Below are 27,408 nucleotides of genomic sequence, written 5' to 3' on the forward strand. Positions count from 1 at the left end.
TGTGGCTATTTGGGGGGCTTCTGTGTCCTAAATGTTATAAACAGTTTACCATACTTCTAAGAAACAGTGGTTTGTAAGATCAAATGCCTTGTGCTTTCATCCAAAAAATTCCCTGGCCTGTAGCACACAGATTCCTTTCTCTAATGATGTGTTATATAAGGGGTTGATAACGCAGAAGCATATTGAGAGTAAACTGAGCTGTAATAAGTTTTTCATTTACACAATGTTGTTGGGCAGTGGGAAATACAAACATTGTCATGCAAACAGATAGAAAAAAAACAGTAGGTACTGCTGACCACTCCTTTCAGCTGGTATACATTACTCTTCCTCGTTTTCCTCTAGCCTGCTTCAGCTCTCCTTTGGTGTCTCTGTTGTTGTATTCTGAGGTTCTGTCTGAAGGAAACCCCTTTTTCCTGTTTATATAGACTGGCATCAAAGAGTGGGCTCATACACAGGTGTGAGCTTGTATCCAAAATTGAGGAGCACAATGCCCTGTTACTCCCATTCCTTTAATGCCAGGTGGCACTCAACTTCTCAGGGGCTCATTTATTAAAACAGCATTATGCGCTACCTAAATACAGTAGAACTAGTTCTACTGATATTTTGTTTCCAGGTTTGTTAGGCATTTTAGCCCAGCATTTCACATAAATAATTTTATAAGTCAGTGTCTGTCCCAATGGAGCAGTCTCCATCTAATTTACCTAATAAATGTATCTTTCATTTGGTGATAAATGATGATGATGATTTGGTGGCAATTAACATTAAATATTCTTGAGAGAAAACCAGAACACCCAAACAATGGGAGGGCATATACTGTATTCTCTTGCATTGAACCCAAGAAACCAGCAGTGAAAGGCAACAACTTTGTCACCATGCCATGTACATATGAGCACATAAGTATGGTACACCAAATTGTGTGTATACTACTGTGCTGCAAGACATTGGTGGTATTCTATAGAGTTCCAAAGACAGACATCTCAGCACATACAAAGCAGTAAATGTGTAAGTTTATCCTGGATGATAAATTGCTGTTCTAGCAGCTAGTTAATGGCAGGTTTGTTTCTCTTGATATTTTTTGGAACTAGATCAGGCTGCCTGAATCTGTATTCATTTTGGCAAGCTTCTGATGCAGTAAAGGGACTCTGCCCATATGTTTAAAGGGAAGAATGTGATTGTGTTAAATATAAAGACTATAACGACAAATGTTTTAAGGGTCCAGACCTTAGCCCCTGCCTCATGAAATTCAGGAATTACTGCCTTATATATGGTATAGGTGCTTGTTATAAATCCCTGAGGAGGAAAGCTATCAATAGTGGTTAGCACTCTATTTGTTAATAGAGTTATGCCCATGTCAATAACATGTATAGTAAGTATCCTATAGGGGGCATAATTGTGCACCAACTGTACATGGCCGCTAAAGCTAAATATGTCAGAGACTTTTGGATCATATGTCCTAAATTATGTGCAAAAACATTCTTTTCCCACACTATAAACACAGCATTCATGCACTTCCTCATGTCAGCTGTTCTGGGTGTTATTGGCCAGGCTACTGCTGCCATCTCGCATTTAACATAAACACTTCTGTTAAAGTACAGGTATTGAATCGATTATCTGAAAACCCATTACAGAGAAAGCTTCAGAAAGCCAACTTATCCAAACAGTTCCTATTTTTTACTAATTTCATTTTACTATGCAACAATAAAATAGTAGCTTGTATGTGATGATAACTAAACTGCATTAATACATATTGGTAGAAAACAATCCTACGGAAAGACCCCTTATCTGGAAAATCCCAGGTCCCAAGAATTTTGGATGACAGATGCTGTACCTAAACTATTTTTTATCTTTTCCTGCCTGGACTATGAAAACCTACTTCAGAAACTTCCAGATGAAGGCTCACAATCCAGATGTAGCCATTAGATTGTTAACTAAGATCCCCAGCTTATATTTACAACATCATTTTAATTGAATCTGGCCCTTTAACATATGTTATAATATAATCACCAAATGACACTGAAAGTTGGACATCACTGTACCACGTCACCTTCACCTTTTAGTCCATATTGCTATTCATTCCTAATCCTCTGCCTTCCTTTCATCAAAACATTCCCTTGTTATCCTGTTCCACATTTATTCTATTTATTCTGAAATTCCTTTATTTATCCCCGCCACTCTTTTGAACCATTACATCAGAGGATCAAAACCCTGTGAGTTACATTATCCTAGACATGCATACAGTTTAAACATAATCATAAGATTCTATAACCAGAAGAAGAATGAAAGGGACATTATAATCCAAATAAAAAGGCCTTGTTTGTCAGTAAATATAGTGTCATGTTGCTCAAAAGAGCAATTCAGTTCTTAACGTGTTTAATATTTAAATAATGTTTTTATCACTTGTCCTGCTGACATATTGCACGTAGTGTTAAAACTTCTTCAAAGGGTGAATAAGTGTATAGAGAGTGGTGAAATTTCCCTCTGGTTGACCTTGGTGACCTCTATTTTCAGCCTTGCTTTTATAGAAAGACTATGGGGTATATTTATTAAAAAGTAAACTAGAGCTCACCACAGCCTTCCAGATGTGAAATTGCTGCTCTCTTTTCATATAAGCCATATGTTTAGGGGCATACAGTAGTTATCAAAATGTCTGATTTTTACTATTTGATAAATATGTCTCATACAAATGAAAAGAGGCAGAATTTCATCTCTGACAGACTATGGGGGGGGGGACTCTAGCTTCAATATTCAATTACTATGTCCCAGGATTCTCTATAAGGCCTGTTACTGGGACATTTTCTGGGCTCATTCCCATGTAGGGGGTTATTTACTAAAACTCAAATTTATCTCATGTTTTTATTAAACCAAACCCGACCAAACTCCTATCCACGATTAGTAAAAATCAAGCAGAAACTCGAATCGTACACATTTTTCGAATCTGACATCCAAATTGCTCGATTTTTTCAGGTTGTCGCCCGAAAACCCCAATTTTTTAGATTACCGGACAAAACCCAGAGCAGTATCTTCAAATTGTAGAAAGGACATCTGCCATTCACTTCTAAATGACCTCGGCAGGATTAAGATGGTGGATTTTCGGACTGTGACTTTTAGAAGCTTCAGGTTAAAAAAAATTGCGTTTTTCCCTGGAATAAACTTGACCAGAAAAAAAAATCAGGGTTTAGTAAATAACCCCCTTAAGGTGGCCAAACACGGAGAGATCCGCTCGTTTGGCGATGTCGCCAAACGAGCGGATCTCTCCCCGATATGCCCACCTTGAGGAGGGCAATATCGGGCTGATCCGATCGTGGGCCCTAGGGTCCAGCGAACGGATCCTAACGGTGGCTTTACGGGCGGTGGGATCACGGGACCGCATCAACAAACAGATGTGGCCGCGATCCGACAGGATTTTTAGTCCCATCCGATCAAGATCTGCCCAACTTTCGACCAGATCTCGATCGGGGAAGCCCGTCGGGGGGCCCCATACACGGGCAATAAGCTGCCGACTCGGTCTGTCGGCAGCTTTTATCGCCTCGTGTATGGCCACCTTAAGGTATCACAGACTGTTTGTTGTGCAAATTGGAAGTGAAAGCTTGGATAAGTAAATAAGCACTACATTCAATAAAGATATATAGTGTGACAATTATATGAATTTGAAATCATACATTTGGAACTTGCGTGCAAGTATCAGTTGTTGTTTAACTACAAATGTCAGAATTCCTGTGGGAGCTGAAGGTTTTCAGGGGGGTGGCAACACCCTCCAGATGGAAATAAACTACAGTTTGGTTTTTTTTTTAATTGAAAAAACTTACTATATATAGTGTAAAAAATATTTAAAAAAAAAAAAAATTATACAATGATCTTTGTATTGCAATGCATTTTCACTAAACAATAATCTAGATATAAATAAAGCTACAAAGAGATGGGGGGAGGTGACTGGGCTAAGAGTAGTGGAGTTCACCAGCCTGAAGTTTATTTTACAACAAAACACACAATAAGGGAAGGATGGGGGGGGGGAAGTAGAGGGGTTTTAGTCTTCCTCAACAGGGCAGTCACAGATGGAGTAGTCAGCCTGAAATTGTCCTCCTCAGAATGAGGGTTCCTGCACAGGTTACAGGTTTGCATGAAGGTTCTAAAGTCCACATTGGATAGTCATCAATTGTGCTTGTTAAGGTGGCCATACACGATAAGATCCACTCGCTTGGTGCCAAACAAGCAGATCTTTCCCCAATATGCCCACCAACGGCAAGCAGATATCGGGTTAATCCAAATGTTTGGCCCTAGGGCTTTACAAAGATGAGACTGGGCACCGACAGGACGAGGATTTTATAAACTAGCCGATACAGTCCTCGATCGCCAAAAAAATCAAACCTCGCCGATCAATATCTTGGCCAGATATTGATCGGGGAGACCTGTCAGAAGCCCCCATTCACTGGCAGATAAGCGAATCGGTCTAAAAGACAGATATTGGCAGCTTTTATCTACCCGTGTATAGCCACCTTCGTCAGCCAATCTGAAGAAACATTTTCCCATTCAGACTTTGCAGTGACTGAGGCGAGCCCTGGAATCCTTGGCTCAGATCAACATGTGGATTGTCTTTGGTTTCCTGACTCCCTCCAGTTTGTATTCCCTCGCAAAGTTTGTAACATCCAGGTAGAACCAAGGGGTGTTGCAGTTCTAAGGATAGGAACTGTCCCACTTGTTCCAGATTTCAATGGGGGTCTCTGACCACAGTATCAAAAAACCTATTTCTATATCTATGTGTTTATATAGTGAATAAAGTACCCCCTCTTGTAAAATATAAGGATATTATAAGCTACCGAGGAGTTTCATGACCATATAAAAACACGAGGCCGAAGGCCGAGTGTTTTTATACAGGTCATGGAACTCCGAGGTAACTTCTAATATCCTCATATTTTACAACTGGGGGTACTTTATTTATTATAATACACACATTTCAGTGAGTCATGTGACGGAAATGACATCAGAACTCACCGTTTATAACTGATGACATCAGAACTCACCGTTTATAAGGATATAATTTACAAGATATTCATGGCTTTTGTGTATTATAATACTTTTTATTACGTATCTTTCCTAAGGCTCATTCATGTTACAGTCATTCAAACCACTGCCTGGTTGCTGGACTCTAGCAATCCTATAGTTGATAAAGCAATCCCATAGTTGATAAACTTCAAAACCAGAGTGCTGGTGCTAAACAAGCTGCTAAATAATTCAAAATCACAAAACATAAAAAATGAAGACCAGTTGCAGATTCTCTAAGAATATCACTACATCATACCAAAAGTTCATATAAAGGTGAACTACCCCTGCAAAATTATATTTTCAAATTGACTGAGGCTTAAGTTCTTATCAATGTTCATATGTCCTTTTAAAGTGGTGTGCTAACCCAGGGTACCAAGCAGCTGGTGGTCCCCAAGTTGACTTTACTCTTGGTATAAGTCAATTTAGCATAGTACAGGATACCTATGCTTTTCTGAAGCTGGACATATATTAATAGTTCCACTCAGACAAGCTAATCTTTGCAGAATTTGGCCACAATATGAACGCCTATGTGGATTCATTGGAATCCATATTCTTGTACAGCACTCAAACAACATGATTTTCAAACCTGGATGATAGATATCTAACTGATTTTTGACCACATACATTTTTTATTTTACACAGTCTATCTATTTACCCAGGTTTTATTTTTACACTGAACTGTTCCTTTAAAATCAGCAGGATAAGGTAAAGCTGACCATACACAAGCACATTTAAGAAACCAATTCTGCCCATTCAGACCAAGTTGGCAGCATATCTGGCCAAAAATTGTGCAGATTTATACTGGACAGGTTTAAAAAACCCCGTTGGGATGAGGTCTGCATCAGCTAGTTGATGCCAAATCCATTCTGTAAAATATCTGCTTGTTTGGCAACCTCGCCAGATGAGTGAATCTTTACTTATGGCCACAATAAGAATGGTGTGTGTGCTTCTTGGCCACAAGGAGTTTAGTGCAAGGAGAAAAGATCAAAAGCAATTGAGAAATGCTTTTCTGTTCAGGCCCTTAGGGGTTAGTTCCCACAGTTGTTTTTCATTCTGTGTGGCTATTCTTAATTGTGTGTGTGTTTGTGTAGATCTGCTCTTTATTATCATAAATGGTGGAAACAGTCTTTCTGCTACTTGCTTGCAGGAATCTATTATTTTGTAAATTCCAGCAAACATAACTGATTAGATGCCGTTTCCACTTTGAATGAATGACAAAAAAGCCTAGATAATAATAAAAACAAAACTGTTTCATTACAGAAATTATTTTTGGTTTCTTAGCAAACACACAGGCATAATTACAAAAAGGGAATGAAATTGGCAAACTCTGCCTTAATCCCATCTATCTCTTTGGTGGCTCTAGCACACAGTCATCATCTCTTAATCTTGTTACCACATACCCATTTGCTTCCTACCCCCACAAACAGAAACAAACCAACAAGTTTAATTGGGATAAGAGGTATGCAGGATAGCGCCTTGTGCCTTTTATTCCCTATTGACATGCAAGTGTGCCTATTGTGTGCTGTTTGGCAGTAAAAACCTTACAGATATTATAATAGGTAAGCTGTGAGCACAAATGGAACTTCTGAGACATGATTAGCAGCAGTTTATAACTTTTAACCCAGACCAGACATGAAAATCTAATTGATAAACACCATGATTTGTGTGCTCACACAAACTCCAGTGCATGCTCCTGGCATTAGACCAGACTTTAAGTGAACTGGGATTGAAACTGCATGTCAGACATTAACGATTTATAGGTCTGGTGCCTTCTGAATGAGTTACTCAGGAATATTAATAAACACTTTATTTTAATTCTTAATTATCCTTTTTGGATATTGTGACAATCTACTGTATGCAGTGCTTTTCCCCCCTTTTCCACAAGAGTAAAAAAAAAATAGGGCCTGTGCTGAATATGCTTTTGTGTATTTTAATTCTGAAAAATCTCAATGTTTTTGTTATTTGAGCTAATCAGGACAAACAGGGAGATTAAAGCTACTGCATGTTTGATCCCAGCAAGGTACATAATAATGGTACCAGCAAGCAACATTCACCCTGTATTGTGACTATTATGTTGGAGTAAATATGCAGGGGGGTTATTTGGACACTGACACTGATCTAATTGTCTACTTTGCATGGACCAAAGACAGTGTAGCTTCAATTTCACAGTTTGCCGTGCATTTACAAATTGCAATTAATTAAAAATTACAAAATAAATTTTTTTAGCGATTAAAACAATAGGTAAAAGTATGTTTGAAACAAGCCTTATTCACTAAAGTGATGTTGAACTAGGGGTTATTCTGCCCCTTTAATACATTCATTGCTCATCATTCATATCAGTCCCTGCTACAACTAATCTTACAATCTAAGATTCCTATTGCATTCATAGAATACACTCACACTAAGGGCATTGTCATTAGAATTCAGTATGTATGCGTGGAATGTGGGAGGAAACCAGAGTACCCAGGGGAAACAAATACACACATATGGGGAGAACAAAGACTTGCAAATGATGCTCTGGTCAGATTGAACTCAAGACCACATCACTGCAAGGCAGCAGTGCTAACCAGTAAGCCTTTGTGCAACCTAAATTGGCAAAGTGCCTATTATCTATGTTCCATAACAAGTACAGAAGCAGCAGACTCCCCCTCATTTGAGTCAGCTATAGATGTTCTACCACATACTACAGTAAAGTCCATAATAATTTCAGGGAGATTCTACTGGGACCTCCTGTTGTCACACTGAGTGGTTCCTTAGCCAAAGTATATGTGTGAGTGAAAGATGGATTTTGGTTTGAAAATGCACATATGTGCATGCCCAGTGAATTGGTGGTTCCTCTGTACAGTATTTAGAGTGGCAGTGATATCCCAACATTCTGCATGACATTAGCCTTATACCATTTGCATACCTCCAAACATTTTGGAAATAGAAAAAGGGACAAAAAGATTTGCTGTGTGGAGTGCGGCAACATTTTTTTGACCACGCCCATTTTTGTGGCCATACTCCCTTATTACATTTTATAAAATTTGGCAGGTTATGAAAGTTTGAACACATTTTTGTGTTTTTTTATGTGTTGTTAGAGTTTTGCCAGGCTGGTGGCACAAGATTTGGGGGGGGGGGGATTAGTCACCCAGTGACAAATCTCCTCTTCTTCGAGCGACTAATCTCCCCGAAATGCATTCGTGCCGGCAAGAATGTGAATCGTCTGTGGGATGGCATATGCAGCGCTTCGGTTTTCCGAAGTTGCCTGAAGTTTCCTTGAGAGGCAACTTTGGGCAACTTCAGAAAATGAAGCACTAGGTATGCCATCCTGCCGGCGATTCGAATTCTTGCTGGCGGGAAGGCATTTAGGGAGATTAGTCGCCCAAAGAAGAGGAGATTTTTCACTAGGTGACTAATCTCCCCCGAATCTTACCGTGTGCCACCAGCCTAAATTCTCCCAACAGACCTATTTTAAATAGTGTATATTCTGGACTCCCTGCCAAAAACAATTAAGTAAGAGACATTGTATCTTTTTCTGGCTGTGCAGGAGATCAAAGAGAAAGTCGGGACATTTCATTAACAAACCTGGGACTGTGGGTTGAGCTGTCAAAATCTGGACTGTCACAGTTGGGAGGTATGTTAGTACTATTGTTGCAACAAGATATTTCTTTGCACCTTCACTAGTGGAACTTTCCCCACTACAGGCTCACATGCAAACACTAGTGCCAAATGACTAGAGGTGACAGAAAAAATCAGCAGGCCTGTTGTTAGGGTGAGGAAAGTGAAACTATATGAAAATATTCAGGGGCCAGTTTTGGGTTCTAGTGGTGCTGACTAAAGGTACTCAAGGGGAATCAACATAACAAACCAAGATACAATTAAACAGAATTAACCATGCATTTGGAGTGTGGGAGGAATTCAGAACACCTGAAAGAAACCTACGCAAACAAGAAGAACATGAAAACATTATGAACATATTGCACTAGGGATTAACTCATTTCTGATATATGTGTGTAATAATTAAAGTGTGGCCATACTGCCACTTTGTTTATTGATGGGGGGAGGGCTAAAGAATACACAAGTATAAAATCTTAGCTTAGAGCCCACCAGCACCCTAAAGGGGCCCTATGTTAAAGACAGTGGAAAGGCCAGGCTGCAAACAAAGTACGAGGAGATTTTAAGGTGAACCCCTAGGCCATGGGCACACGGAGCCTAGAGATCATAGAGATTTATACCCAACATGGCCCCGCCCTTATATTATTAAAACCAATTAAACATTGCCACATCATACTCAGTTGTCAGAGTAGGTTTATACAAATACATTGTTAGGGTTCTATTCCTTGATCTGTCTATATCCAGCATAGATAATAACTATAATTATAAAAAAAATAATAAAAAAACTCGTTAAGAAAATTACACAAAGGTAAGTACCATAAAAATATATTAAACAAGGTTAATGCTCCAATTAATCTATACTATACTATTTATTTATTCCCAGCTGCATTACTTTCCAGTCTAATTGGGGTTTTTACTATAGTGTATTTGCAAATATAGACTCCTGAAGACTCGCTTTACATTAAATAAAACACATTACATCAAATTTGTAGTTAAGACCAAGTGGTAAACGAGTATGTTCGTAAAAAATCCAATGAACCTCCCTTTCGCTAAAAGGCCTATTAAGTCCCCTCCTCTCATACCTAGCCTCACTCTTTCAATCCCTTGTACTGAGAAAAAAAGTTATGTTACTACCGTTACATTGTGAAAAATGTTTAGTTATGTTTCTTTTTTCAACTGCTTTTGGATTTTAAATTTGACTGAGGTTCTAGCATCCCATTATAATTAGATTTTCTGTTAAGACATGGCCTTACGCATTTTGTATCACAGCAGATACTTAATCATAGGCTACGATTAAGGCTATGATTAAGTATCTGCTGTGATATGAAATGCATAAGGTCACGCATTAAAAGAACAAAATAAATATACTTAAGTCTGTGTGGAGGAATGGTCCTCTGAGTGCCTGCTCAACTACATAACGGTTTGGATCAGCTCCCTTAGCTGAAGGTTCAGGGCACTGCACCTGAACCTCGTCCTATACTCGGTGAGTTAACTTGGTGACCTTTTTCTAATTAATTTTGCAAAAATACACAGGATGAGAGCAGCAGAGTCTATATGCTATGTGCCCTAGCCCATAGTCTTAAGCCACATGGCTTGTTTCTCTTATATAATATATTGAATAATCATGTAACAATTACAAGTTAACTTTATTAGTGAACTTTTATCAGCCTTGAGGGGCATGGCCACACTCTCGGCTGTAAAAGAAAGACTTATAATATCTATAAATCTTTACAGCAAGTGTTTATTATGAAACATGCACAGAAATCTTTTCTCCATGCATTTCATCTTTGTGTTTTTGCTTATCAGTAGTTTTACAAGATCAGACAAAAAAAGAGACAATTTACAACTTAAAAATAAATGCATATTACATACAGAAACGTTATATCTACAAAGCGCTACGCATTTTAACAGATCCCCTATCTATATTATACTGCATGAATGCAAAAAGTACATGAGCAGTAACCCAAATGTACACAAACACTCGGAGGGGCATACATGATGTTGTGGAAGGTTTGAAAAATACAGTTGGGATGTTTTTAAAGGCAGCATTTATAACCCAATTTTTCTATTGATAAAAAATGTACTGTATTATATATAAAATATATATTAAAAAAACAAAAAATTTGCCAATGTACAATAGTAGATATGAATAAAGATACATGGGGGGGTATATAACCCAGCAGTGTTGTAATAAAAAGCACTCATCCTAGTGGTCCAGTGGTGCGATGGGGACGCTCACTACGCCGCTCCTCTTCAGCCGCCATCTTGGATTCTTAGGGCGCGTGTCTCGTTGTTTATATGGACGCACTGGCGTAATGACGCAGGCGCAATGGCGTGAAAAAGACCCATTTGGGCTTTCAGACCTTGCCGGTTATAGGTTTATCCTGGTGGTGTTTAAGCTTTGAGCTATCTGATTCTGATCTGATCCCTGTTTTGACCCCTGCCTAGCTTTTGATGATTCTACCTTCTCTATCATGACCCTTGCCTGTTAACCGACTACCTCTTCTGCCTAATCCTTCTGATTGACTTCCTGGTTTGACCCTTGCCTGCCTCTGCCTGCCCCGACCCTGCCTGATCTGACTACGATTATGTCTAAACGCCTTCTACCACAACCTTCTGCCCAAAGACTTTGCTTTATAGTTGTGCCCCTCTGCCTGTCCAGAACCTCTCGCCTTGCACCTCTCGTTATAAGACCTGGCGGCATCTGAGCAGCTGAGGGCTCCTCCCGAGGCAAAAGGCGGCTGCTACAGGCAGAACCACAAGCTGAGACCAGGGTGCTTGGCATCGATTCTAGATTTAGGCTGCCAACCTTTACATGTGTTTAATAAAAAAAAAAACCATTTATACTAGCTAAAGAGTGCTAAATTGACAAAAGGTGCCAAAGCACAGTCTTTCTCTAATCGCATGGTGTAACCAGCACCTTAGCGTTAAATATGTTGATGACCTTATTCAAGGCTTTCAGGATGAAAGACAAGTGTGAGTCAAAGCTTCATAATTAAGTCACAACCTTTAAGTACAAGCACCTCATGGATAAATACCCCCACCAGCATATATATATGGACCTGCTGAGGAAGTACAAACACTAACAGATGCTGATTTATATATGAACAATGCTATACGCCAATTAGCACAAACACAAATGTGCTAATGAACATAATTTTTAAAAACACATTTACAGGAAAACCAAGTGTCATAAGCACAACGCAACTACCCAGTGCAAATAAACTGCCATTCACAAGAAACATTTTTTTTTAAACAGGGCAGTTGCATTTGCAAGTCTGGTATGTCCACACACACACATCCACTGTCTGAGAGGGTGCATCTCTAACAGTAAGCATAGCACTATAGTTACCATGGAGACAGACACGAATCCTGCAGTGCACAGAATGGCTGGCCTAGGAAAGGGCTGTGTGTATGTATATTAATCTACATGATAGCAGCAAAACTGGTGCAGGCAATCTCCCCCACAACAACCAGCTAACCATGTTAGTTGTTAAACAGAGACAATAGCATCTAGGAATAAAGTAAATTACGCAGCTTTGAATGATGGTTTCTATCGGCAGCAACAACAAAGCTTATATCTAGAAATTAAATGTTCGGAAAATATAATATTTGTATTGCCACATTATATGATTGTAAAGAATGTATAAACAATCCATAGATTTATATATCAAGCTGAACTACAGTTCACAACCCCCCCCCCCGAGTTACTGTATTTCAGCTTCATCAGGCAGTGCACCCAGGACATCCGAGTAATAAATCAATAGCCTCATGCTGCTTTATTGTACCTCAAGCAATGATTATTGACTGAGGCAAATTTTAGTAACACATACCAACTAATCAGCAACTAGCTTTGACTGTATGTTGGCTAAACTTAGACATTAAAAGAAAGGAAATATTTCATTGGTTGCTATGGGTTACTGAATTGGTACAAATCTGAGCCCAGATGTGTTCCTATTCAAAGTTCACGTAATAGATAAGCGCTCGCACACACTTCTTCTAATATTCACAGATACGCTTGGTGCCCAGTGTTTGGAGGATACGGCAACCTCCCAATCCAGTAGAAATCCAAAACCCTGTGTGCCAGTGTGCTTCTTTTCCCATTCAAAGTTCCCAGATCCAATCTATAGGATTGCAGCTAAATGATTATCTTCCTGTACTGAATACATTTATTGCATTGCAACTTCAAGGGAGTCATAAATCTCTAAACAGTTAATCTACTTAATAATTAGAGTAATGGCCAATTGGGAGATAAGTCACCCCTGCAATGAATTTGCACTACTGAGGGCAACAAATCTCCCAAAAATGTTTCTTCAACAGCAATAATTTAAATCCCTGGTGGTAAAACCTACGTGTAGCAAAGTTCGCCTGAAGTTTCCTAGCGATGCAACTTTGGAAAAATAAAACAATGTGTAGGTTTTGCCACAGGCAATTTCAATAATTGCTGGTGGAGAAGAATTTTCAGGAGATATGTCGTCCAAAGTAGCGCAAATTGATCATGGGGGACAAATCTCCCCATAGGCCATAAACCTCATTAAAGGGATCCTGTCATCGGAAAACATGTTTTTTTCAAAACACATCAGTTAATAGTGCTACTCCAGCAGAATTCTGCACTGAAATCCATTTCTCAAAAGAGCAAACAGATTTTTTTATATTCAATTTTGAAATCTGACATGGTGCTAGACATTTTGTCAATTTCCCAGCTGCCCCTGGTCATGTGACTTGTGCCTGCACTTTAGGAGAGAAATGCTTTCTGGCAGGCTGCTGTTTTTCCTTCTCAATGTAACTGAATGTGTCTCAGTGGGACATGGGTTTTTACTATTGAGTGCTGTTCTTAGATCTACCAGGGTGCTGTTATCTTGTGTAAAGCTGGCCATAGATGTTGAGATTTTTAAAAGATCAGATCCTGATCGTGAGACCACGATCTTCTCAGAACGATCGTACGATCGTACGAATTTACCATCAACTAAAAAGACCAATTTACCAGGAAAACAAAGGGGAGCTGCCTGCTTGGCCCTGCAAACATAGAGAGATTGCACTGGGACCGACAAAGATTTTTTGACCTGGCCGATCAATCCTGACAGATGTCGGCCGAAAAATCGTAAGATGTACGATCGTTCGAATACCACTAACCACACGATAATTGGTCGGGCTTCCCTAAAATCGGTCGTTCGGCAAGAAGAATCGTCGCGTCTATGGGGAGCTTTAGGGAGCTGTTATATGGTTACCTTCCCATTGTTCTTTTGTTTGGCTGCTGGGGGGGAAAAGGGAGGGGGGTGATATCACTCCAACTTGCAGTACAGCAGTAAAGAGTGATTGAAAATTTATCAGAGCACAAGTCACACGACTTGGGGCAGCTGGGAAATTGACAATATGTCTAGCCCCATGTCAGATTTCAAAATTGAATATAAAAAAATCTGTTTGCTCTTTTGAGAAATGGATTTCAGTGCAGAATTCTGCTGGAGCAGCACTATTAACTGATTCCTGCAGATCAGAATGACAAAGGTGTCATGAGAGACATAAAACACAGGCTAAAGGAACTAACAATAAGCATGATATGGCACAATGATGAATTCTCATGTCACAATCCAGACAACTGTAAGCAGATAACTAGCTGTATGTACACTGCATATATCTCACCTGCTCTGGGCATTGATAAAGATTTGTTGATGTGTATAAGTATCCACTCAGTTGCTGAACAAACCTCACCCTGTAATATGCTTCCTATGTATCTCCTTTGATAATGCATTTCTCCCCCATCAACCAAGTTTGTCTGAATTCAAAATGGCCTAAAGTGTTGTTGGGTTATTAACCTATGTGGGGACATGGGCCAGTAGGTATTTTAAGATTTGCTTGGTTACTTGGGTTTTGCAGTGCAAGTGCTGCCAATATGGAGAATGTTTTGCAAGAGGCTGGTTGAAGGGGTCAGAAAACTCATGCACAGGATTAAAGGAACAGTAACATAAATTTATTTTAATAAAAAATTTGTTTCTACATAATGAATAAAACCCACCAAGACACATTTAACTTTAAATTCGCAAAGTCGAAATTCGCAAAGTCCTATACAACGCAGGGAGAAGATATTGAGCGTCGCACGATGGACTACAAAGACAAATTATGGCAAATACAAGACAACTTGTTTCAGTGTGTAAGGACTGACCACAGGTGTGTGGTTGGCAGGTAGGAGCCTATGTGCTGTATAACAAGGGTAATGCAGGAATGGAGCATGATAATAGGCAGATGACGTTATAAATGAAGAGGATTTATTATTGAAAATAAAGAACAATGTAGCCAGTTAAAAATAATAAATAGCAAGCCAGGGGTCAGAGGCAGATGGCAAGTAATCAGAGTCCATTAAACAGGCCAAGTTCTGGACAGGGAGCAAGCAAGTGAAATCCGGGAGGCAGGCCAAGGTCAGCGGCAGGTTGCAGACAAAGGATAAACCAGGGAACTGGCCAAAGTCAGTACCAGGAGATCAGTCGAAAACAGGCAGGGCTCAGGAACAAGGATAAGGACTCAGATCAGGAATCAGGCAAGGAACAAAACAGGAATCAGGCAGGGAACAAGCAGGACCAGCGTAACAGGTTTGTGGGATACAATGATCAAGCAACTGGGAGATGCAGGAAACAGGCTTATAAAGGCCCCAGATTGCTTGATCAAGAACAGATGAATCAAACGAGTCGGAAGGAGGGCACTGTGTAGAAAGGAATGTAAAAGACCCATTATAGAAACTAGTCAGTGCAAGTAGTATATGCTTCCAGTGGCTCACTGAGGTAATGCAGGTGAGTGGAAAGACAGTGACTAGAGTTCAATTACCAGCAGATCCTGACACAGTGTGCTATAAAACTAAAATTAATTCCTGATTCTTTTTTGTTATCAAGCCTGAACCTGGTACTGCCTGTTTACAATGTTGAAGGCTCTTCTTGAAAATGTGTTTTTGCATTCCCATTTGCCTGAAGGGTTGCCTACAAATGATTGCATAAAAAAGAACACTAACTAGACTAGCTGGCCCTCGGCCTACATAGAAATGCAGGCAGAGAATCTGCTCCTCTGCTGCTGTTGTCCTGATCGTTGTGCCTGGACCTGAAAACATTGCCTCCGCTCAGGTACAGGCAGATAAATCGGATCCCCCCCCCAGGAGATTCTGCATTTCGTGCCAAAATCTGCTGCATCTGCACCCAAGCAGAGGCAATGTTTTCAGGTATAGGCAAACCGATCAGGACAGCAGCAGCAGAGAGAATTCTTGAGAGATGCACCTAGTCTGGCACTAGTCTAAGGCCAAAGTCGCATAGGTGGCTTTCTGTGTGTGTGAGAATAACCCAACATGTGATCTGTGGTGTTTATACAAATGGCCTGTAGATGTCACCGTGTTCAGACATACTGTGCATACTTCCTGGGAGCTTAAAATTAAAAGTGAAAGCTTACTGTTGTGTAATGCCTGCATGAGTCTCTGCTAATAAAGCACTGTTATACTCTACTCATCCTCGGCTACCCAAAACATAACATGATCAATAAGCCCTTTATGGGTATAGGCACAACTGAGACATATATATATATATATTACGGATACAAAAAATCTAGTATTTGGATCAGGATTCAGTCAAATCCTAGCCATTTTAGGATTGGGAATTCAAATTATAAGGTTTCTGCTGAACCAAATCTGAACTTTAGTAAAATGAGGAGGATGATGACTATCAAACCTCAAAAGGGGACAGTTCTGTCTGCCTTAAATAAAAGGATCAGCAGCATCCTCCAATACACTATACAAAAGTTGTATATTCTGTTTCCAATATGTAAAATCTAGTTTACTCATTTGTTGAGATAATTAACTCTTTTCATCTATTAATTACATTAGATTTGTAAAAAAAAAGCAGGCAATGCATGTGGAAATTGGATGCCTGGCTGTACATTGTTTCAAAATCCAGAACCAGCAGTGGAGAAAACACAAGCAAATTCGAATTTCAAAACATTAACTGATTACAGTTACATTTAAAACCACTTCAGCTTTTTCATTAATATACTCCTTAATTCCTCATAATGACATTTTCTTTCATTTTCTAAGTTGTGTTATAGTCAGAACTTGTATTCAACTTAAGTTCATGTCCATGTTTGTGAATCTGACCACTCCTCCTCGTTCTGACATAATTGGAAAAGGTCACATTAATTACCAATGGTCTTAAAGGGGTGGTTCACTTTTAAGGTAACTTTTATTATGTTATAGAACAATAAATTCTAAGCAATTTTTCAATTGGTTTTCACTGTTTGCACCTTTTTCTTCTGATTCTGTGCAACTTTCAAATGGGCGTCGCTGACTCCCTTCTAAAAAACAAAGGCTACAAATGTATTGTTATTGTTACTTTTATTACTGTCCTTCTATTCAGGTCCTCTCCTATTCGCATTCCAGTCTCTTATTCAAATCAATGCATGGTTGCTAGGGTAATTTGGACCATAGTTACCAGATTGCTTAAGATGCAAATTGAAGAGCTGTTGAATAAAAAGCAAAATACCTCAAAAACCACAAATAATAAAAAATGAAAACAAATTGCACATTGTCTCAGAATATCACTCTCTACATCATAATAAAAGTATTTCAAAGGTGAACAACCCCTTTAAGCATTAAATGAAAAACACTTTCAATGACCCTATAACCTGTTCACAGACCTTTTATTTATATTCAGATCTCTTAAGGCTCTTACTCACTTGCGTTCTGACCTGCGCTCCCCTGCGTTCCGTTTTTTGGCGTTCAGCCGCAGGGGAGCACAGGAATAGACGCATGTCATTATTTCAAATGGGGCTGTACTCACTCAGGCGCGTGTAGGCGCCGAACGCAGGTTGAGACGCAACATGCTGCATTTTTCCTGTGTTCGGCGCCTACACGCACCTGAGTGAGTACCGCCCCATTTGAAATAATGACATGCGTCTATTCCTGCGCTCCCCTGCGGCTGAACGCCAAAAAACGGAACGCAGGGGAGCGCAGGTCAGAACGCAAGTAAGAGCACTAATGCTGGACACTGGGCATACACTTGCCAATTACCTTGTGACTCCACAGATCAAACAAATGGAATGTACTGTATGTGGTCTGGCAGCACATGTGGATGACCTGATTACCCTTATTCAGCCTGCAGGCCAAATATGAATGTAGAGTACATATAAAGGGCAGGTAGCCTTAAGCAATGTGGCTGTTTCAGACATTCAGGGTCCAGTAAACTCCATTGCTTGTATAGCCTGACAGTGTGGGAGAATGTCGGCAAATGTAGATATGCAAAATCTGGAGAAAAATCTGTTACCTCAAGGGCTTAAAAATAGATAGCGTCTGCTCCCTCTATTAAGTCCCTGATGGTGATCATGAAATAGATTTGCCTGTTGGTCCAAGAGACCAAACATTATGCTTCTGCTTTACCACATATATATTAATTATTTCAAAGCACTTATGCACACAGTTGGATATTTATTAAAGAGTGAAAACAGAGTTCACTGCAGTTTGTATTGGGATAATTTCACAGCTCTATGTTCACTTGCACAGGATTTTTAGAGGATATTTAACAAAGAATGATAGAACAAACTCTAATTTCCTGTTTGGCTATGCCCCTTTAAAAGCCTATACAAATGAATAGAAAGCTGGGAAGTTCCCTTCTGGTAAACTACAGTGAACTCTATTTTTACAATTTGCTTACTATGCTCTGTAATGTTATTTAAACAGCAACACAAGATCTCCATGCAATACAATGAACTGGAAACAGAAAGTTATTAGGGACTCTGAAAGTAAACCAGCCCTTTATAAGAATTGCTCATCTCTTCCACTTTCAGTTGTAACCATTCAGTAAGGGAACTTCCAAAATTCCCATGCCAACTGCATAGATCAAATTGGCTGAAAGTGAAGGGCTTTAAACTGCCTTGTTTACAAAGCATTTTTTTTTTATATAATTATCTTGATCTGTTACTTTGCCCTAGTCATCACTTTCACTTTCAAATTCATGGGGATTTCTATCAGCACTTTAGGTAAGGGGATCTCCACTTGGTTGATTCCCCTACCACTGTACAGTTTGATCCTGGTGAAAATATTCAGGTTATTTTTTTTCTTTAAAGGAGACATATAGGATAAATGAAACCCCCCTAATTGTGTAGGTAATAATGTATACTATATGGTGCTGGTTTTACTTTTGGCTTTAAATTAATATTGTCTTCAAAATTAGCCCCTTTATTGGAGCTCCCCATAAATGTTCTCTGGTCCCTGTTTCAAATCAGAGGTGGGCGTCTTAATGGTCCCTGCCAGAAGCACAGTAGGAGGGGGACAGCCAATCACAGCCTTGCAGTCACACAAGCTTCAGTTCCCTATCAGGTCAGCCTAGCTGCTGATTGGTTCCTATCCTACAGTGCAGTGTCCCGATTGCCACCGGCTCCCCTGCACTGCCTGGGAAAGGAAGCAGCAGGAAGTGGAACAGATTGGCGGGTTTTTGCAGAAATTTTCAATAAAGTAACCAGAAACACAAGTTTTTAAAGCACATATCTTCTATATCTAAAATAATTGAATGCACTGGTACATTCTTGTTTTTTATATAATATGTGCCCTTTAAGTCCAGCATGTTCTTTTGCAAATAATGTCATTATGCTTATGTGTTGTGGGGATAGTTATGAACTTTAATAAACCACAAACACATTGCACATAAAGAAATGCAAATTGCTTGGTTATCTGTCCCACTCTCACACCTTCTTTCGACTGGTGTCTGTGTTTGGTTTGTCAGACTGAGTCACACGATAATAAAGGTGCTTATCACTTTGGACTCAGACACACACATATGCATACCAATACAGTCACACAGCCCAGCAAATACACATACTGTACATGCTAATATACACACTGCATGACAGGAAGTGTCTCCATCTGTGGAATGTATCCCATAACCTCCAACACTGACCCCAGGCTGAGACATGCTGTTTATAGACTGTGCATAATGGGACTAAACTGAGCATAGTAGATCACTTGCAGTACATAATTTACTGATAAATTCACAGCATGTTCTACATTTAGAAGCCTTGGATTATTATTTTAATATTTCTTTAACAGAAAAATCTTTCTTTTGAGGGGGCTGGGGGGCGTACAATGGCAGCGTGCAAAGCTCAATGTAAAGCAAAAGTTGCAGCAGGATGCCAACAGGAAAAAAGGAGCTGTCACTCATTTACAGTCAGACTCCAGACCATATTTTCTAGAAGGGGTTTATTTTTTTCTAAATCCCTCAGCCTGTTGGATACACTGGCCATCAAACCTCCCGACAGAATCAAGCAGCAGTTTATTGGCCCCTGTATGGGCCCACCGATGGGCTTCCCCGACAGATAACTGGATAAAAAAAAACCCAGTTGTTAAAATTGCCACCACTTTTAAATACTTAGGCTTACACATTCATAAAGACCCATCCTTGTTTCTCTTACACAATCTACAGACGCTTTTAGCCATATTTAAAACGACCTTAGACCACTGGACACAGTTACCTCTCACACTCATCGGTAGAATCAATATATGTAAAATGGTCTTTCTGCCCAAGTTTTTATATATTTTAAGCAACACACCATGTCATATGCCAAAAAAAAAACTTTGTTGGATATAGACTGTACCCAGTCCTCCTTTATATGGGCAACAAAACACCTACACTTTCCCGTGCTTTCTCTAAATGCTTCACCGGAGCAGCTAGGCCTAGCATCTCCTAACTATGAGTTATATTACTTAGCCTCACAAAGCACACACATAGCTAACTGGTGGATATTTGACACTGAAAATCCAGCATCAACCTTGGAAGCACTCTACTTTACCTCAATAGAAAGCCTTAAAAATGCTTTATATAGAAGCAGGAAAGATGTAAGTCCTAAGTCCTCTACTGCCGGTACTTGATGCTACTAAGAGAGCCTGGGATGCCATGCTGCACCTAACCAACAAAACAGGGTCCATTTCCCCAGACATGCCACTATGGGGCAATAGTACTCTTCTGCATTTTTCCGTTCATAGAGGCAGGGTTATGGGCTAAGTTGGGTGTAAAATGTGTAAAACACCTGTACACAAATACTATTCTGCATACTCTCCCGCTTCTACAAAAGGCTATCTCTCGCCCCAACTTGTCTGAGTTTCGGCACATGCAGATATCACATTTGTGCTCTACCCAATTCCCCACACCACCGCTGATACAGAGTCCAGACATAGAGAACCTGATATCTCAACCTACCAAGACCAAACTCCAATCAAAAACATACAAATTGCTGCTTACCAGGAAATATGACCCACGACCTAGGGTAAAATGTAAGTGGGAAATTAGCGGGATCCAACTGGATCCAGATGACTGGTAAGAAGTTATTGACTCTTTGTACCAACCTCTTGTAAGCACTAGGGATAAACTTATACAGTTTAAAATTATCCACCAGACATATCTTACCCCACAAAAATTACATGCCATGGGTAAGCGGGACTTACCAAACTGCCCGACATGTAGTGCGCAGTTAGCTGACTTTATACATTTGATGTGGAGCTGCCCTATGGTGCAGAGGTTCTGGCAACAGGTCACTCAATTTATGGGCGCAGAACTAGCCTTACCACAGGTACTCAACCCTACCACATGTTTGCTGGGATTAGTAGATTCCATGGTACCCAGAGTAAGAACTAGACACTTAATGAAACTGCTTTTGTTCTACGGGAAAAAAACTATAGCATTACACTGGATGGGACCATAACCACCAACCTTGCAGAAATGTATTGCTCTTGTTAACTCTCAGTTGGAACTTTACAAACGCACTTATATGGCAAGAGGTTGTCCGGGAAAATTCGAAGACTTATGGTCTCCATGGACAGAATCACCTGCAACTTCGATATGATTGACTTTCACCACTCCAGCCCCCTTATTGCTGTCTATTATTTCCTTTTCCTTCCTTTCTATCTCTATACCCTTTTATTTTTTTGTTGAAAATCAATAAAAAGCATTCTTTAAAAAAAACAAAAAAAAAATTAGTTGAAGATAGGACCACAATGATTTGTTTATGAGGTCCTCGCTCCGACCATATGTATTCCCATTGTTGTGATCTGTGATCCTTGGGCCCAACAATTGCATCAGTTCAATATCGCCAACCTCAAGATGGGCATATTGGGGAAAGATCAGCTCGTTTAGAAATCTCACCAAACAATCTTCAAGTGTATGGCCAGCTTTACTCTGAAAACCATCATCAGAGCCTCCCGGTTGGAGGATGTTGTCTTCTCTGATCCAATTGGAGCATGTGCAAAAGTCTAAGTGCATGCACTAACTTGATCGGAGAGGAAGAAATTTGGTTCTGGAGAGCTCTAAGGAAGTGTGGGGACCTATGCACTTATATGGCCATGCCTCAGATCCACTCACACCCTGCTACCCTGGCTGGAAAGCCTCGCCATTTTCACAGCACTTTAGGGTCCCCAGTTTGATTGGGCCCCTGACATGAATTCTGCCTTTCCTCCCCTGATTCCAGGTCCTCTTTACATTGGGGTAATGTATAGTAACCCCTTTGCTGCTTGTTCCAGCTTCCAGAGCAAGACTGGCCTTCCCTAATACCAAAGATTCTTCTTGTGGACCCAGACCCTATTTGGCCCCAGCCTAAGAGAATTCCCATTACCCCAACCTTGTTTCCACAATGGACCTATATAAAACTTATACCATGTAACATTATCTATATCAAATTGCTTTGAGAGTAAACCTAGAAAGTCAAGTTCTTTAGTAGGCCATAGACAGGCCCAGGCTGTGAATCTTTATATTCTGGTTAGGGGCTGCAGTAAGATATCACTATTATTGGGCTGGTGGGGGCTGTTTGGGTCTCTGTGTACTTGAAATGCCAAGGCCTATTTTGAATCCCTCTCCAGACCTGGCCCTAGGTGATCCAGGCCAACACTGCCAGCTAGGAAGAAGCGAGTCCCACTGGTCTACATGTACTAATTTCTAACTCTTTACAAGGCACGTTTTCAGTCTCTTGTTCTACAAACTAATACCAGATGTCAATAGTGATCCTCCCAAATCTATGCTATTGCCTATTATGATAAAGGGCAAGAAAATGCAGAGTGAAGCTGCAATGCATTATGCCTGGGATTGCCAACAAAGGTGCCACATAAGGAAAAACGTGTTATATATATATTGTTCAGGCTGCTGGGAGTTGTGCTTGAGCAACAGGAAGGGTCGCACATCCCTGTTTTTATTGGGCCGTACTTTCCTGCTTCTGCTTCTCCAGTCAGATACACGGTTGTACCTAATGCCTCTCGCCTTTGAATCTTGCATTTTCATAACCATCCAGTATAACAAACGGCAGCTCCCTCAGTTTATTAAACAAATAACAATAATATTCGCGTTTTATTGACGTTTCTCTATTTCTCCCCCCCCAGATATCAATTCTCTTAACTTGCCCACGCACCGCTTTTTTCACTCACTATCTGTCTATGTCGCCTCAGCGAAAGGGAATATTTATAATGTAATATTTTGCAACTCGGTGACATTTTTCAAAAAACCAAATGCAATTATCAACTACTGCGCCGCTAATCTGTGAATTACGACACCCCTCCCCAATCTACTTCTTTGGTAAACCCCTCAATACCACATAGCGGGTTAGAAACCTTGGCCCCACCCCCACAGTCCGTATGCGTTTTATTGGCTGAGCTAGTCTTCTCAATCGCATTCTGCTTTTCCAATTGGTTGGGCTACTCCCAGTGAGCCGACATAAACCTATAAAACAAAGGAGCGGCTTCATATAGATACAGCTGTGCCGAGCGCTCAGTGAGGTGAAAGAAGTGTGTTAGAACGGTGTGTTATCGGTTCACATTTGCATCCCTGTGTGGAAATCAACAGCGCGGAAAATGGGTAGTATAGAATCCAAATCCAAGAGTGTAGATATCAGCACCGCCAACAAGCAGCCAGAACAACAGGTAAGACTCGGGTGACTACTGAATGGAACCCCATGGGCGTTGTGAAATAGAGGCCCGTGCTGAAAGTTTAGGGAGACAGGGTGGGGTTGTTGGGCGCTGTCTGTGTGAACGGCACGTACTTACCCTTGTGTTTCCCCCCAAAGGAAAATGGGCATGTGAAAACCAATGGCGACGCCCCCACTAAGCAGAATGGCGAAGCAGCCCCAACCAATGGCTCCGCTGAGCCCCCTGCAGAAGCTGCCGAATCGGGAGAAACCATCGAATCCGCACCCCCCGCCAACGGGGACCCCAAGCCTGAGGATCCACCAGGAAAGCAGGCGAAGAAAAAGAAGCGGTTTTCCTTCAAGAATCTGAAGTTCGGCAACAACCCCTTCCGCAAAACCAAAAAAGAGCAGGCGCCAGAAGAAGAGACCCCTGTAGATGAAAGTGCAACAGGGTCCCCCCAGGAACCCGAGACCAAGGATGGAGCCGCGGAAACATCTCCCGAAGCAGCTCCAGAGAATGGTGAATGTGACACAGCAGCGCCCTCTAGTGATAATACAGAGGAAGTACAGCCTGAGCCTGCTGCCCTCCCTCCTACTGAAGATTCCCCTAAACCTGTAGAGAGTGAAGCCAACACAGAAGCCCCCAGCGAACCCCAGAAACAGGAGGAATAGGAGCGATGCGGGCTCCTCTTTAAAAGACTTTAATGCATCGAGCCTTCCCTCTCACGCACCCCCTGCCCTGTCACCCTTGGAGGGAAAATATACTCTGTATGTAGGTATGGGGCGGTTTACATTTCCTTGGACAAAGTGTAGTTGTCTGTGTCAGAATTAGTCCTCCCTGCATATAAATGTGTATCAGTAGAAACCAATGCTTCTTTTGGCAGTGGCATTTACACATTTATACAAGAGCCCTACACCAGTCAGACCCAGAGTGTATTATATTCGGTGATGTGGCTGCTCCCATTTATGTAACAGTGGAATTCTGTAGGGAAGGAATGTTCTGTGCACACAGCAATCTATGGACCTATTCTCTGTCTAAGGAAAGATAAATGAAACAGGGTATGATCCTCTAAACACAGTGGGTGGGGGCAGACCTATATTGTGCCAAACGCTGCCTTCCTCCACCCTTCCAAAAAAGTTCCTTCTCTGTACCACTTGTAGTCCCTAGAGCAGAAACTCTTGTGTAGGGTGGGATCACTTCCTGTGGGGGCTGGCATTGCACATCATCTGTGCCACCACTTATTCTCTTGGGTAAGCCTGTCACAGCTTTAATCAGGGATGGATGTGTCCTATACAATAGATTCTGCTTTTTAATATCTGGGCTCCGAATCCCAGACAGATTCCCATATTCTATGTCCCCCCCTTGCACATTTCTCTACCCGAGTGTTTGTCTCCAGACTGGAACTCATAGAACTAACTGTGTAAATAAGCTGAAATGGCAGTTTCAGTCTGGCGTGGGATGTGTGACTTGTGAGAGTGGGTTTATTTCTGTAAATACTTTATTTTTATTTTTTAATGGTCTGTTGATGTGGTGACTTTTCTAACTCGAAAGTTGTATGTTTTCATTGTGATATTTTAAAAAGAAATAAATCTTAACCCCCTTTATTCCATAGTTTGTGATCTGGCTTCATTGTGTTATTGCTGCTCATGTTAACGGGTTAGTGTTTAAATGTTGCCCCTCAAAGATTCTATTACATGTAAAAACAAATGCTATTTAAAAAAAAAAAAAAGCTGTCCTGTGATTTTGGCATAGCAACAATACAGATAAATCTAGTAACAACAAATCCATTCTGTTTCATCTTTAATAAAGCTTCCCTGTGTATCTTTGTTTCCCATTTTCATATGTATAAATATGGTGGGGGATGGTATCTACTTCCTCTCTATAGTGTGTTAGACAGCCATTTTCAAGGCAAACATTGCTGCCTGCCTTTCTACCCCCACTGTCTGTTATAATTGCTTCAGACGGTGTTGTTTGCAGCAGTATTAATCACCCACTGATTCTTCCCCACTATTAAAGCTGGGGGATGGGAGTTGGGAATAATTTGGGTATGGTGATCCCATGTTTCTCGTGCATTGGCTACCTAAACCAAACTTTGCATAAGTTAATTCTCCGTCAATAAAGGGAATACATAATCACACAGTGAAATTGCTGGTTGTGAAAATGTACAATATACACCAAGAAAATCAATGAGGGCCTTAAAGGTTCAGCAGAAGTAGGACTAATTGTTTACAATGTGCCTTCTGGACCCCTCAAACACTGGGAGATTCATATCACTACAGCTTGTGATAGTCCACCATTTGCTCTGCTGAAAGGGGCATCATATCCCAATATACACCTTGTTCAGAAACAAAATTAAATAGGGCTTGGCTGAAAACGTATTTCTTTCTAATCTCTATGTAATGATAAACCTATGGGTAGTTTTATATTTAGGGGCATTTTTATTATGTTGAGTTTAAAAAAAAAAAAGTGAAGTTTTAAAGTTGCTCAGTGTTAAGTTGCCCTCTTTGCCTAGAGTGGTAACAAAATAATATTGATGCCAAAACACTTGAGCCCTGCCTAAGAGCAGTGGTGGACAAGTGGCCTAAGTGTAAAAATAATAGATTAAAATGGGCAATATTAGCTTCAGCTGGTACCTTGCCAGGGGAGGCAACAAACTGCCCATTGAAATTCTTATAAACTAGCACTAGTCCAAGCACACACATGTAGGGTGGAGCTAGCTGGCGGTGATTGGTTATCTAGAGAAACTTGTGATCCATAATTCAGTACAAGCCAGGATGAACGCAAAGCTTTGTGAACACTTATCAGTCATAGGCTGAAGGCTTTTTATTTTCCACCAGGTAGGGATGCAGTGAATCCACTATTTTAGGATTCGGCTGAATCCTTTGTGAAAGTTTCAGGCAAACTGAATCGGAGCCCTAATTTGCATATGTAAATGAGGGAAAGAGAACCACCTGATTTTTTGGCCAGGCACTATGATTTGGCACATTCCTACCTCCAGGTTGCTGATGGCAATCAACAATAGCTGACACATGGTTGTTTACTTGCACCTAGCTGTCACTGTGCAGAGGAGATTTTGGCTAAAAAACAATCCACATGCAGTGACAAGTGGATGCAAGTAAGCTGAATGGCAGGAGGCGAGACAGTATTGGGCTGGCACTATGGTTTCCCTGCCAGTAGAGGATCCATGACCCTTGCCAATACCATATATATTAGGGAAGAGCGTATGTTTGAGCCAGAGACACTGCCGCCTACATATAAATCTGTTCTCTAATTATACTGTTTCATCTAAGTATTTTATCAATATTGTAATGCAGAAATTGCAGCCCCACCCCAAGACACTTCTGCATGAGAAAAGGTTAGAAACTCACCCAAGAATAAAAGGCAGGCAGGCCCATGGAGCACCCCCCCCCCTCTTTAAATGACATTTCTGTAATATGGTCAGATTTTCTAAATAATTAGTTAAACTGCACTTTGATTTCAGGGTAGTTTTGTCCTCCGTCTTTATCAAAGGGAAAAACCTGGAATGAGTTCAGGGCAAAAAAAAAAAAAAAAATTATATATTTATATATAGGTGCTTTCCCATAAGCAAAGGTGTTTCACTGTTCATACCATGGGATTTCCGGACAACAGACGTGGTAATGAGTGATTCACACATTTATAATGCTTTACAAAGCATAATACTGATAACTGTAAGCGTGCATTAAGTACTCCCTCTTAAAATATAAGGATATTAGACAGTAAATTACAGAGGAGTTCTATGACCATATAAAAAAAATATACAGGCAGCCCCCTGGTTACATACCAGATAGGGTCTGTAGGCTTGTCCTTAAGTTGAATTTGTGTGTAAGTTAAAACATATACATTTACTTATT

The 27,408-nt window shown here is 40.5% G+C and overlaps 1 protein-coding gene across 1 annotated transcript; it reads left to right on the forward strand.

Moving 5' to 3' along the window:
• Positions 1-23,392: 23,392 nt before the first annotated feature.
• marcksl1.L (MARCKS-like 1 L homeolog) lies at positions 23,393-25,140 on the forward strand. The gene is given in 2 exon segments (NM_001114802.1): positions 23,393-23,551; positions 23,695-25,140. Coding segments are annotated over 2 exon segments (582 nt in total). The 5' UTR covers positions 23,393-23,482; the 3' UTR covers positions 24,208-25,140.
• Positions 25,141-27,408: the final 2,268 nt, after the last annotated feature.

Source organism: Xenopus laevis, chromosome 2L (assembly GCF_017654675.1).
Source record: "Xenopus laevis strain J_2021 chromosome 2L, Xenopus_laevis_v10.1, whole genome shotgun sequence".
In the NCBI taxonomy this organism is placed as follows: Eukaryota; Metazoa; Chordata; class Amphibia; order Anura; family Pipidae; genus Xenopus; species Xenopus laevis.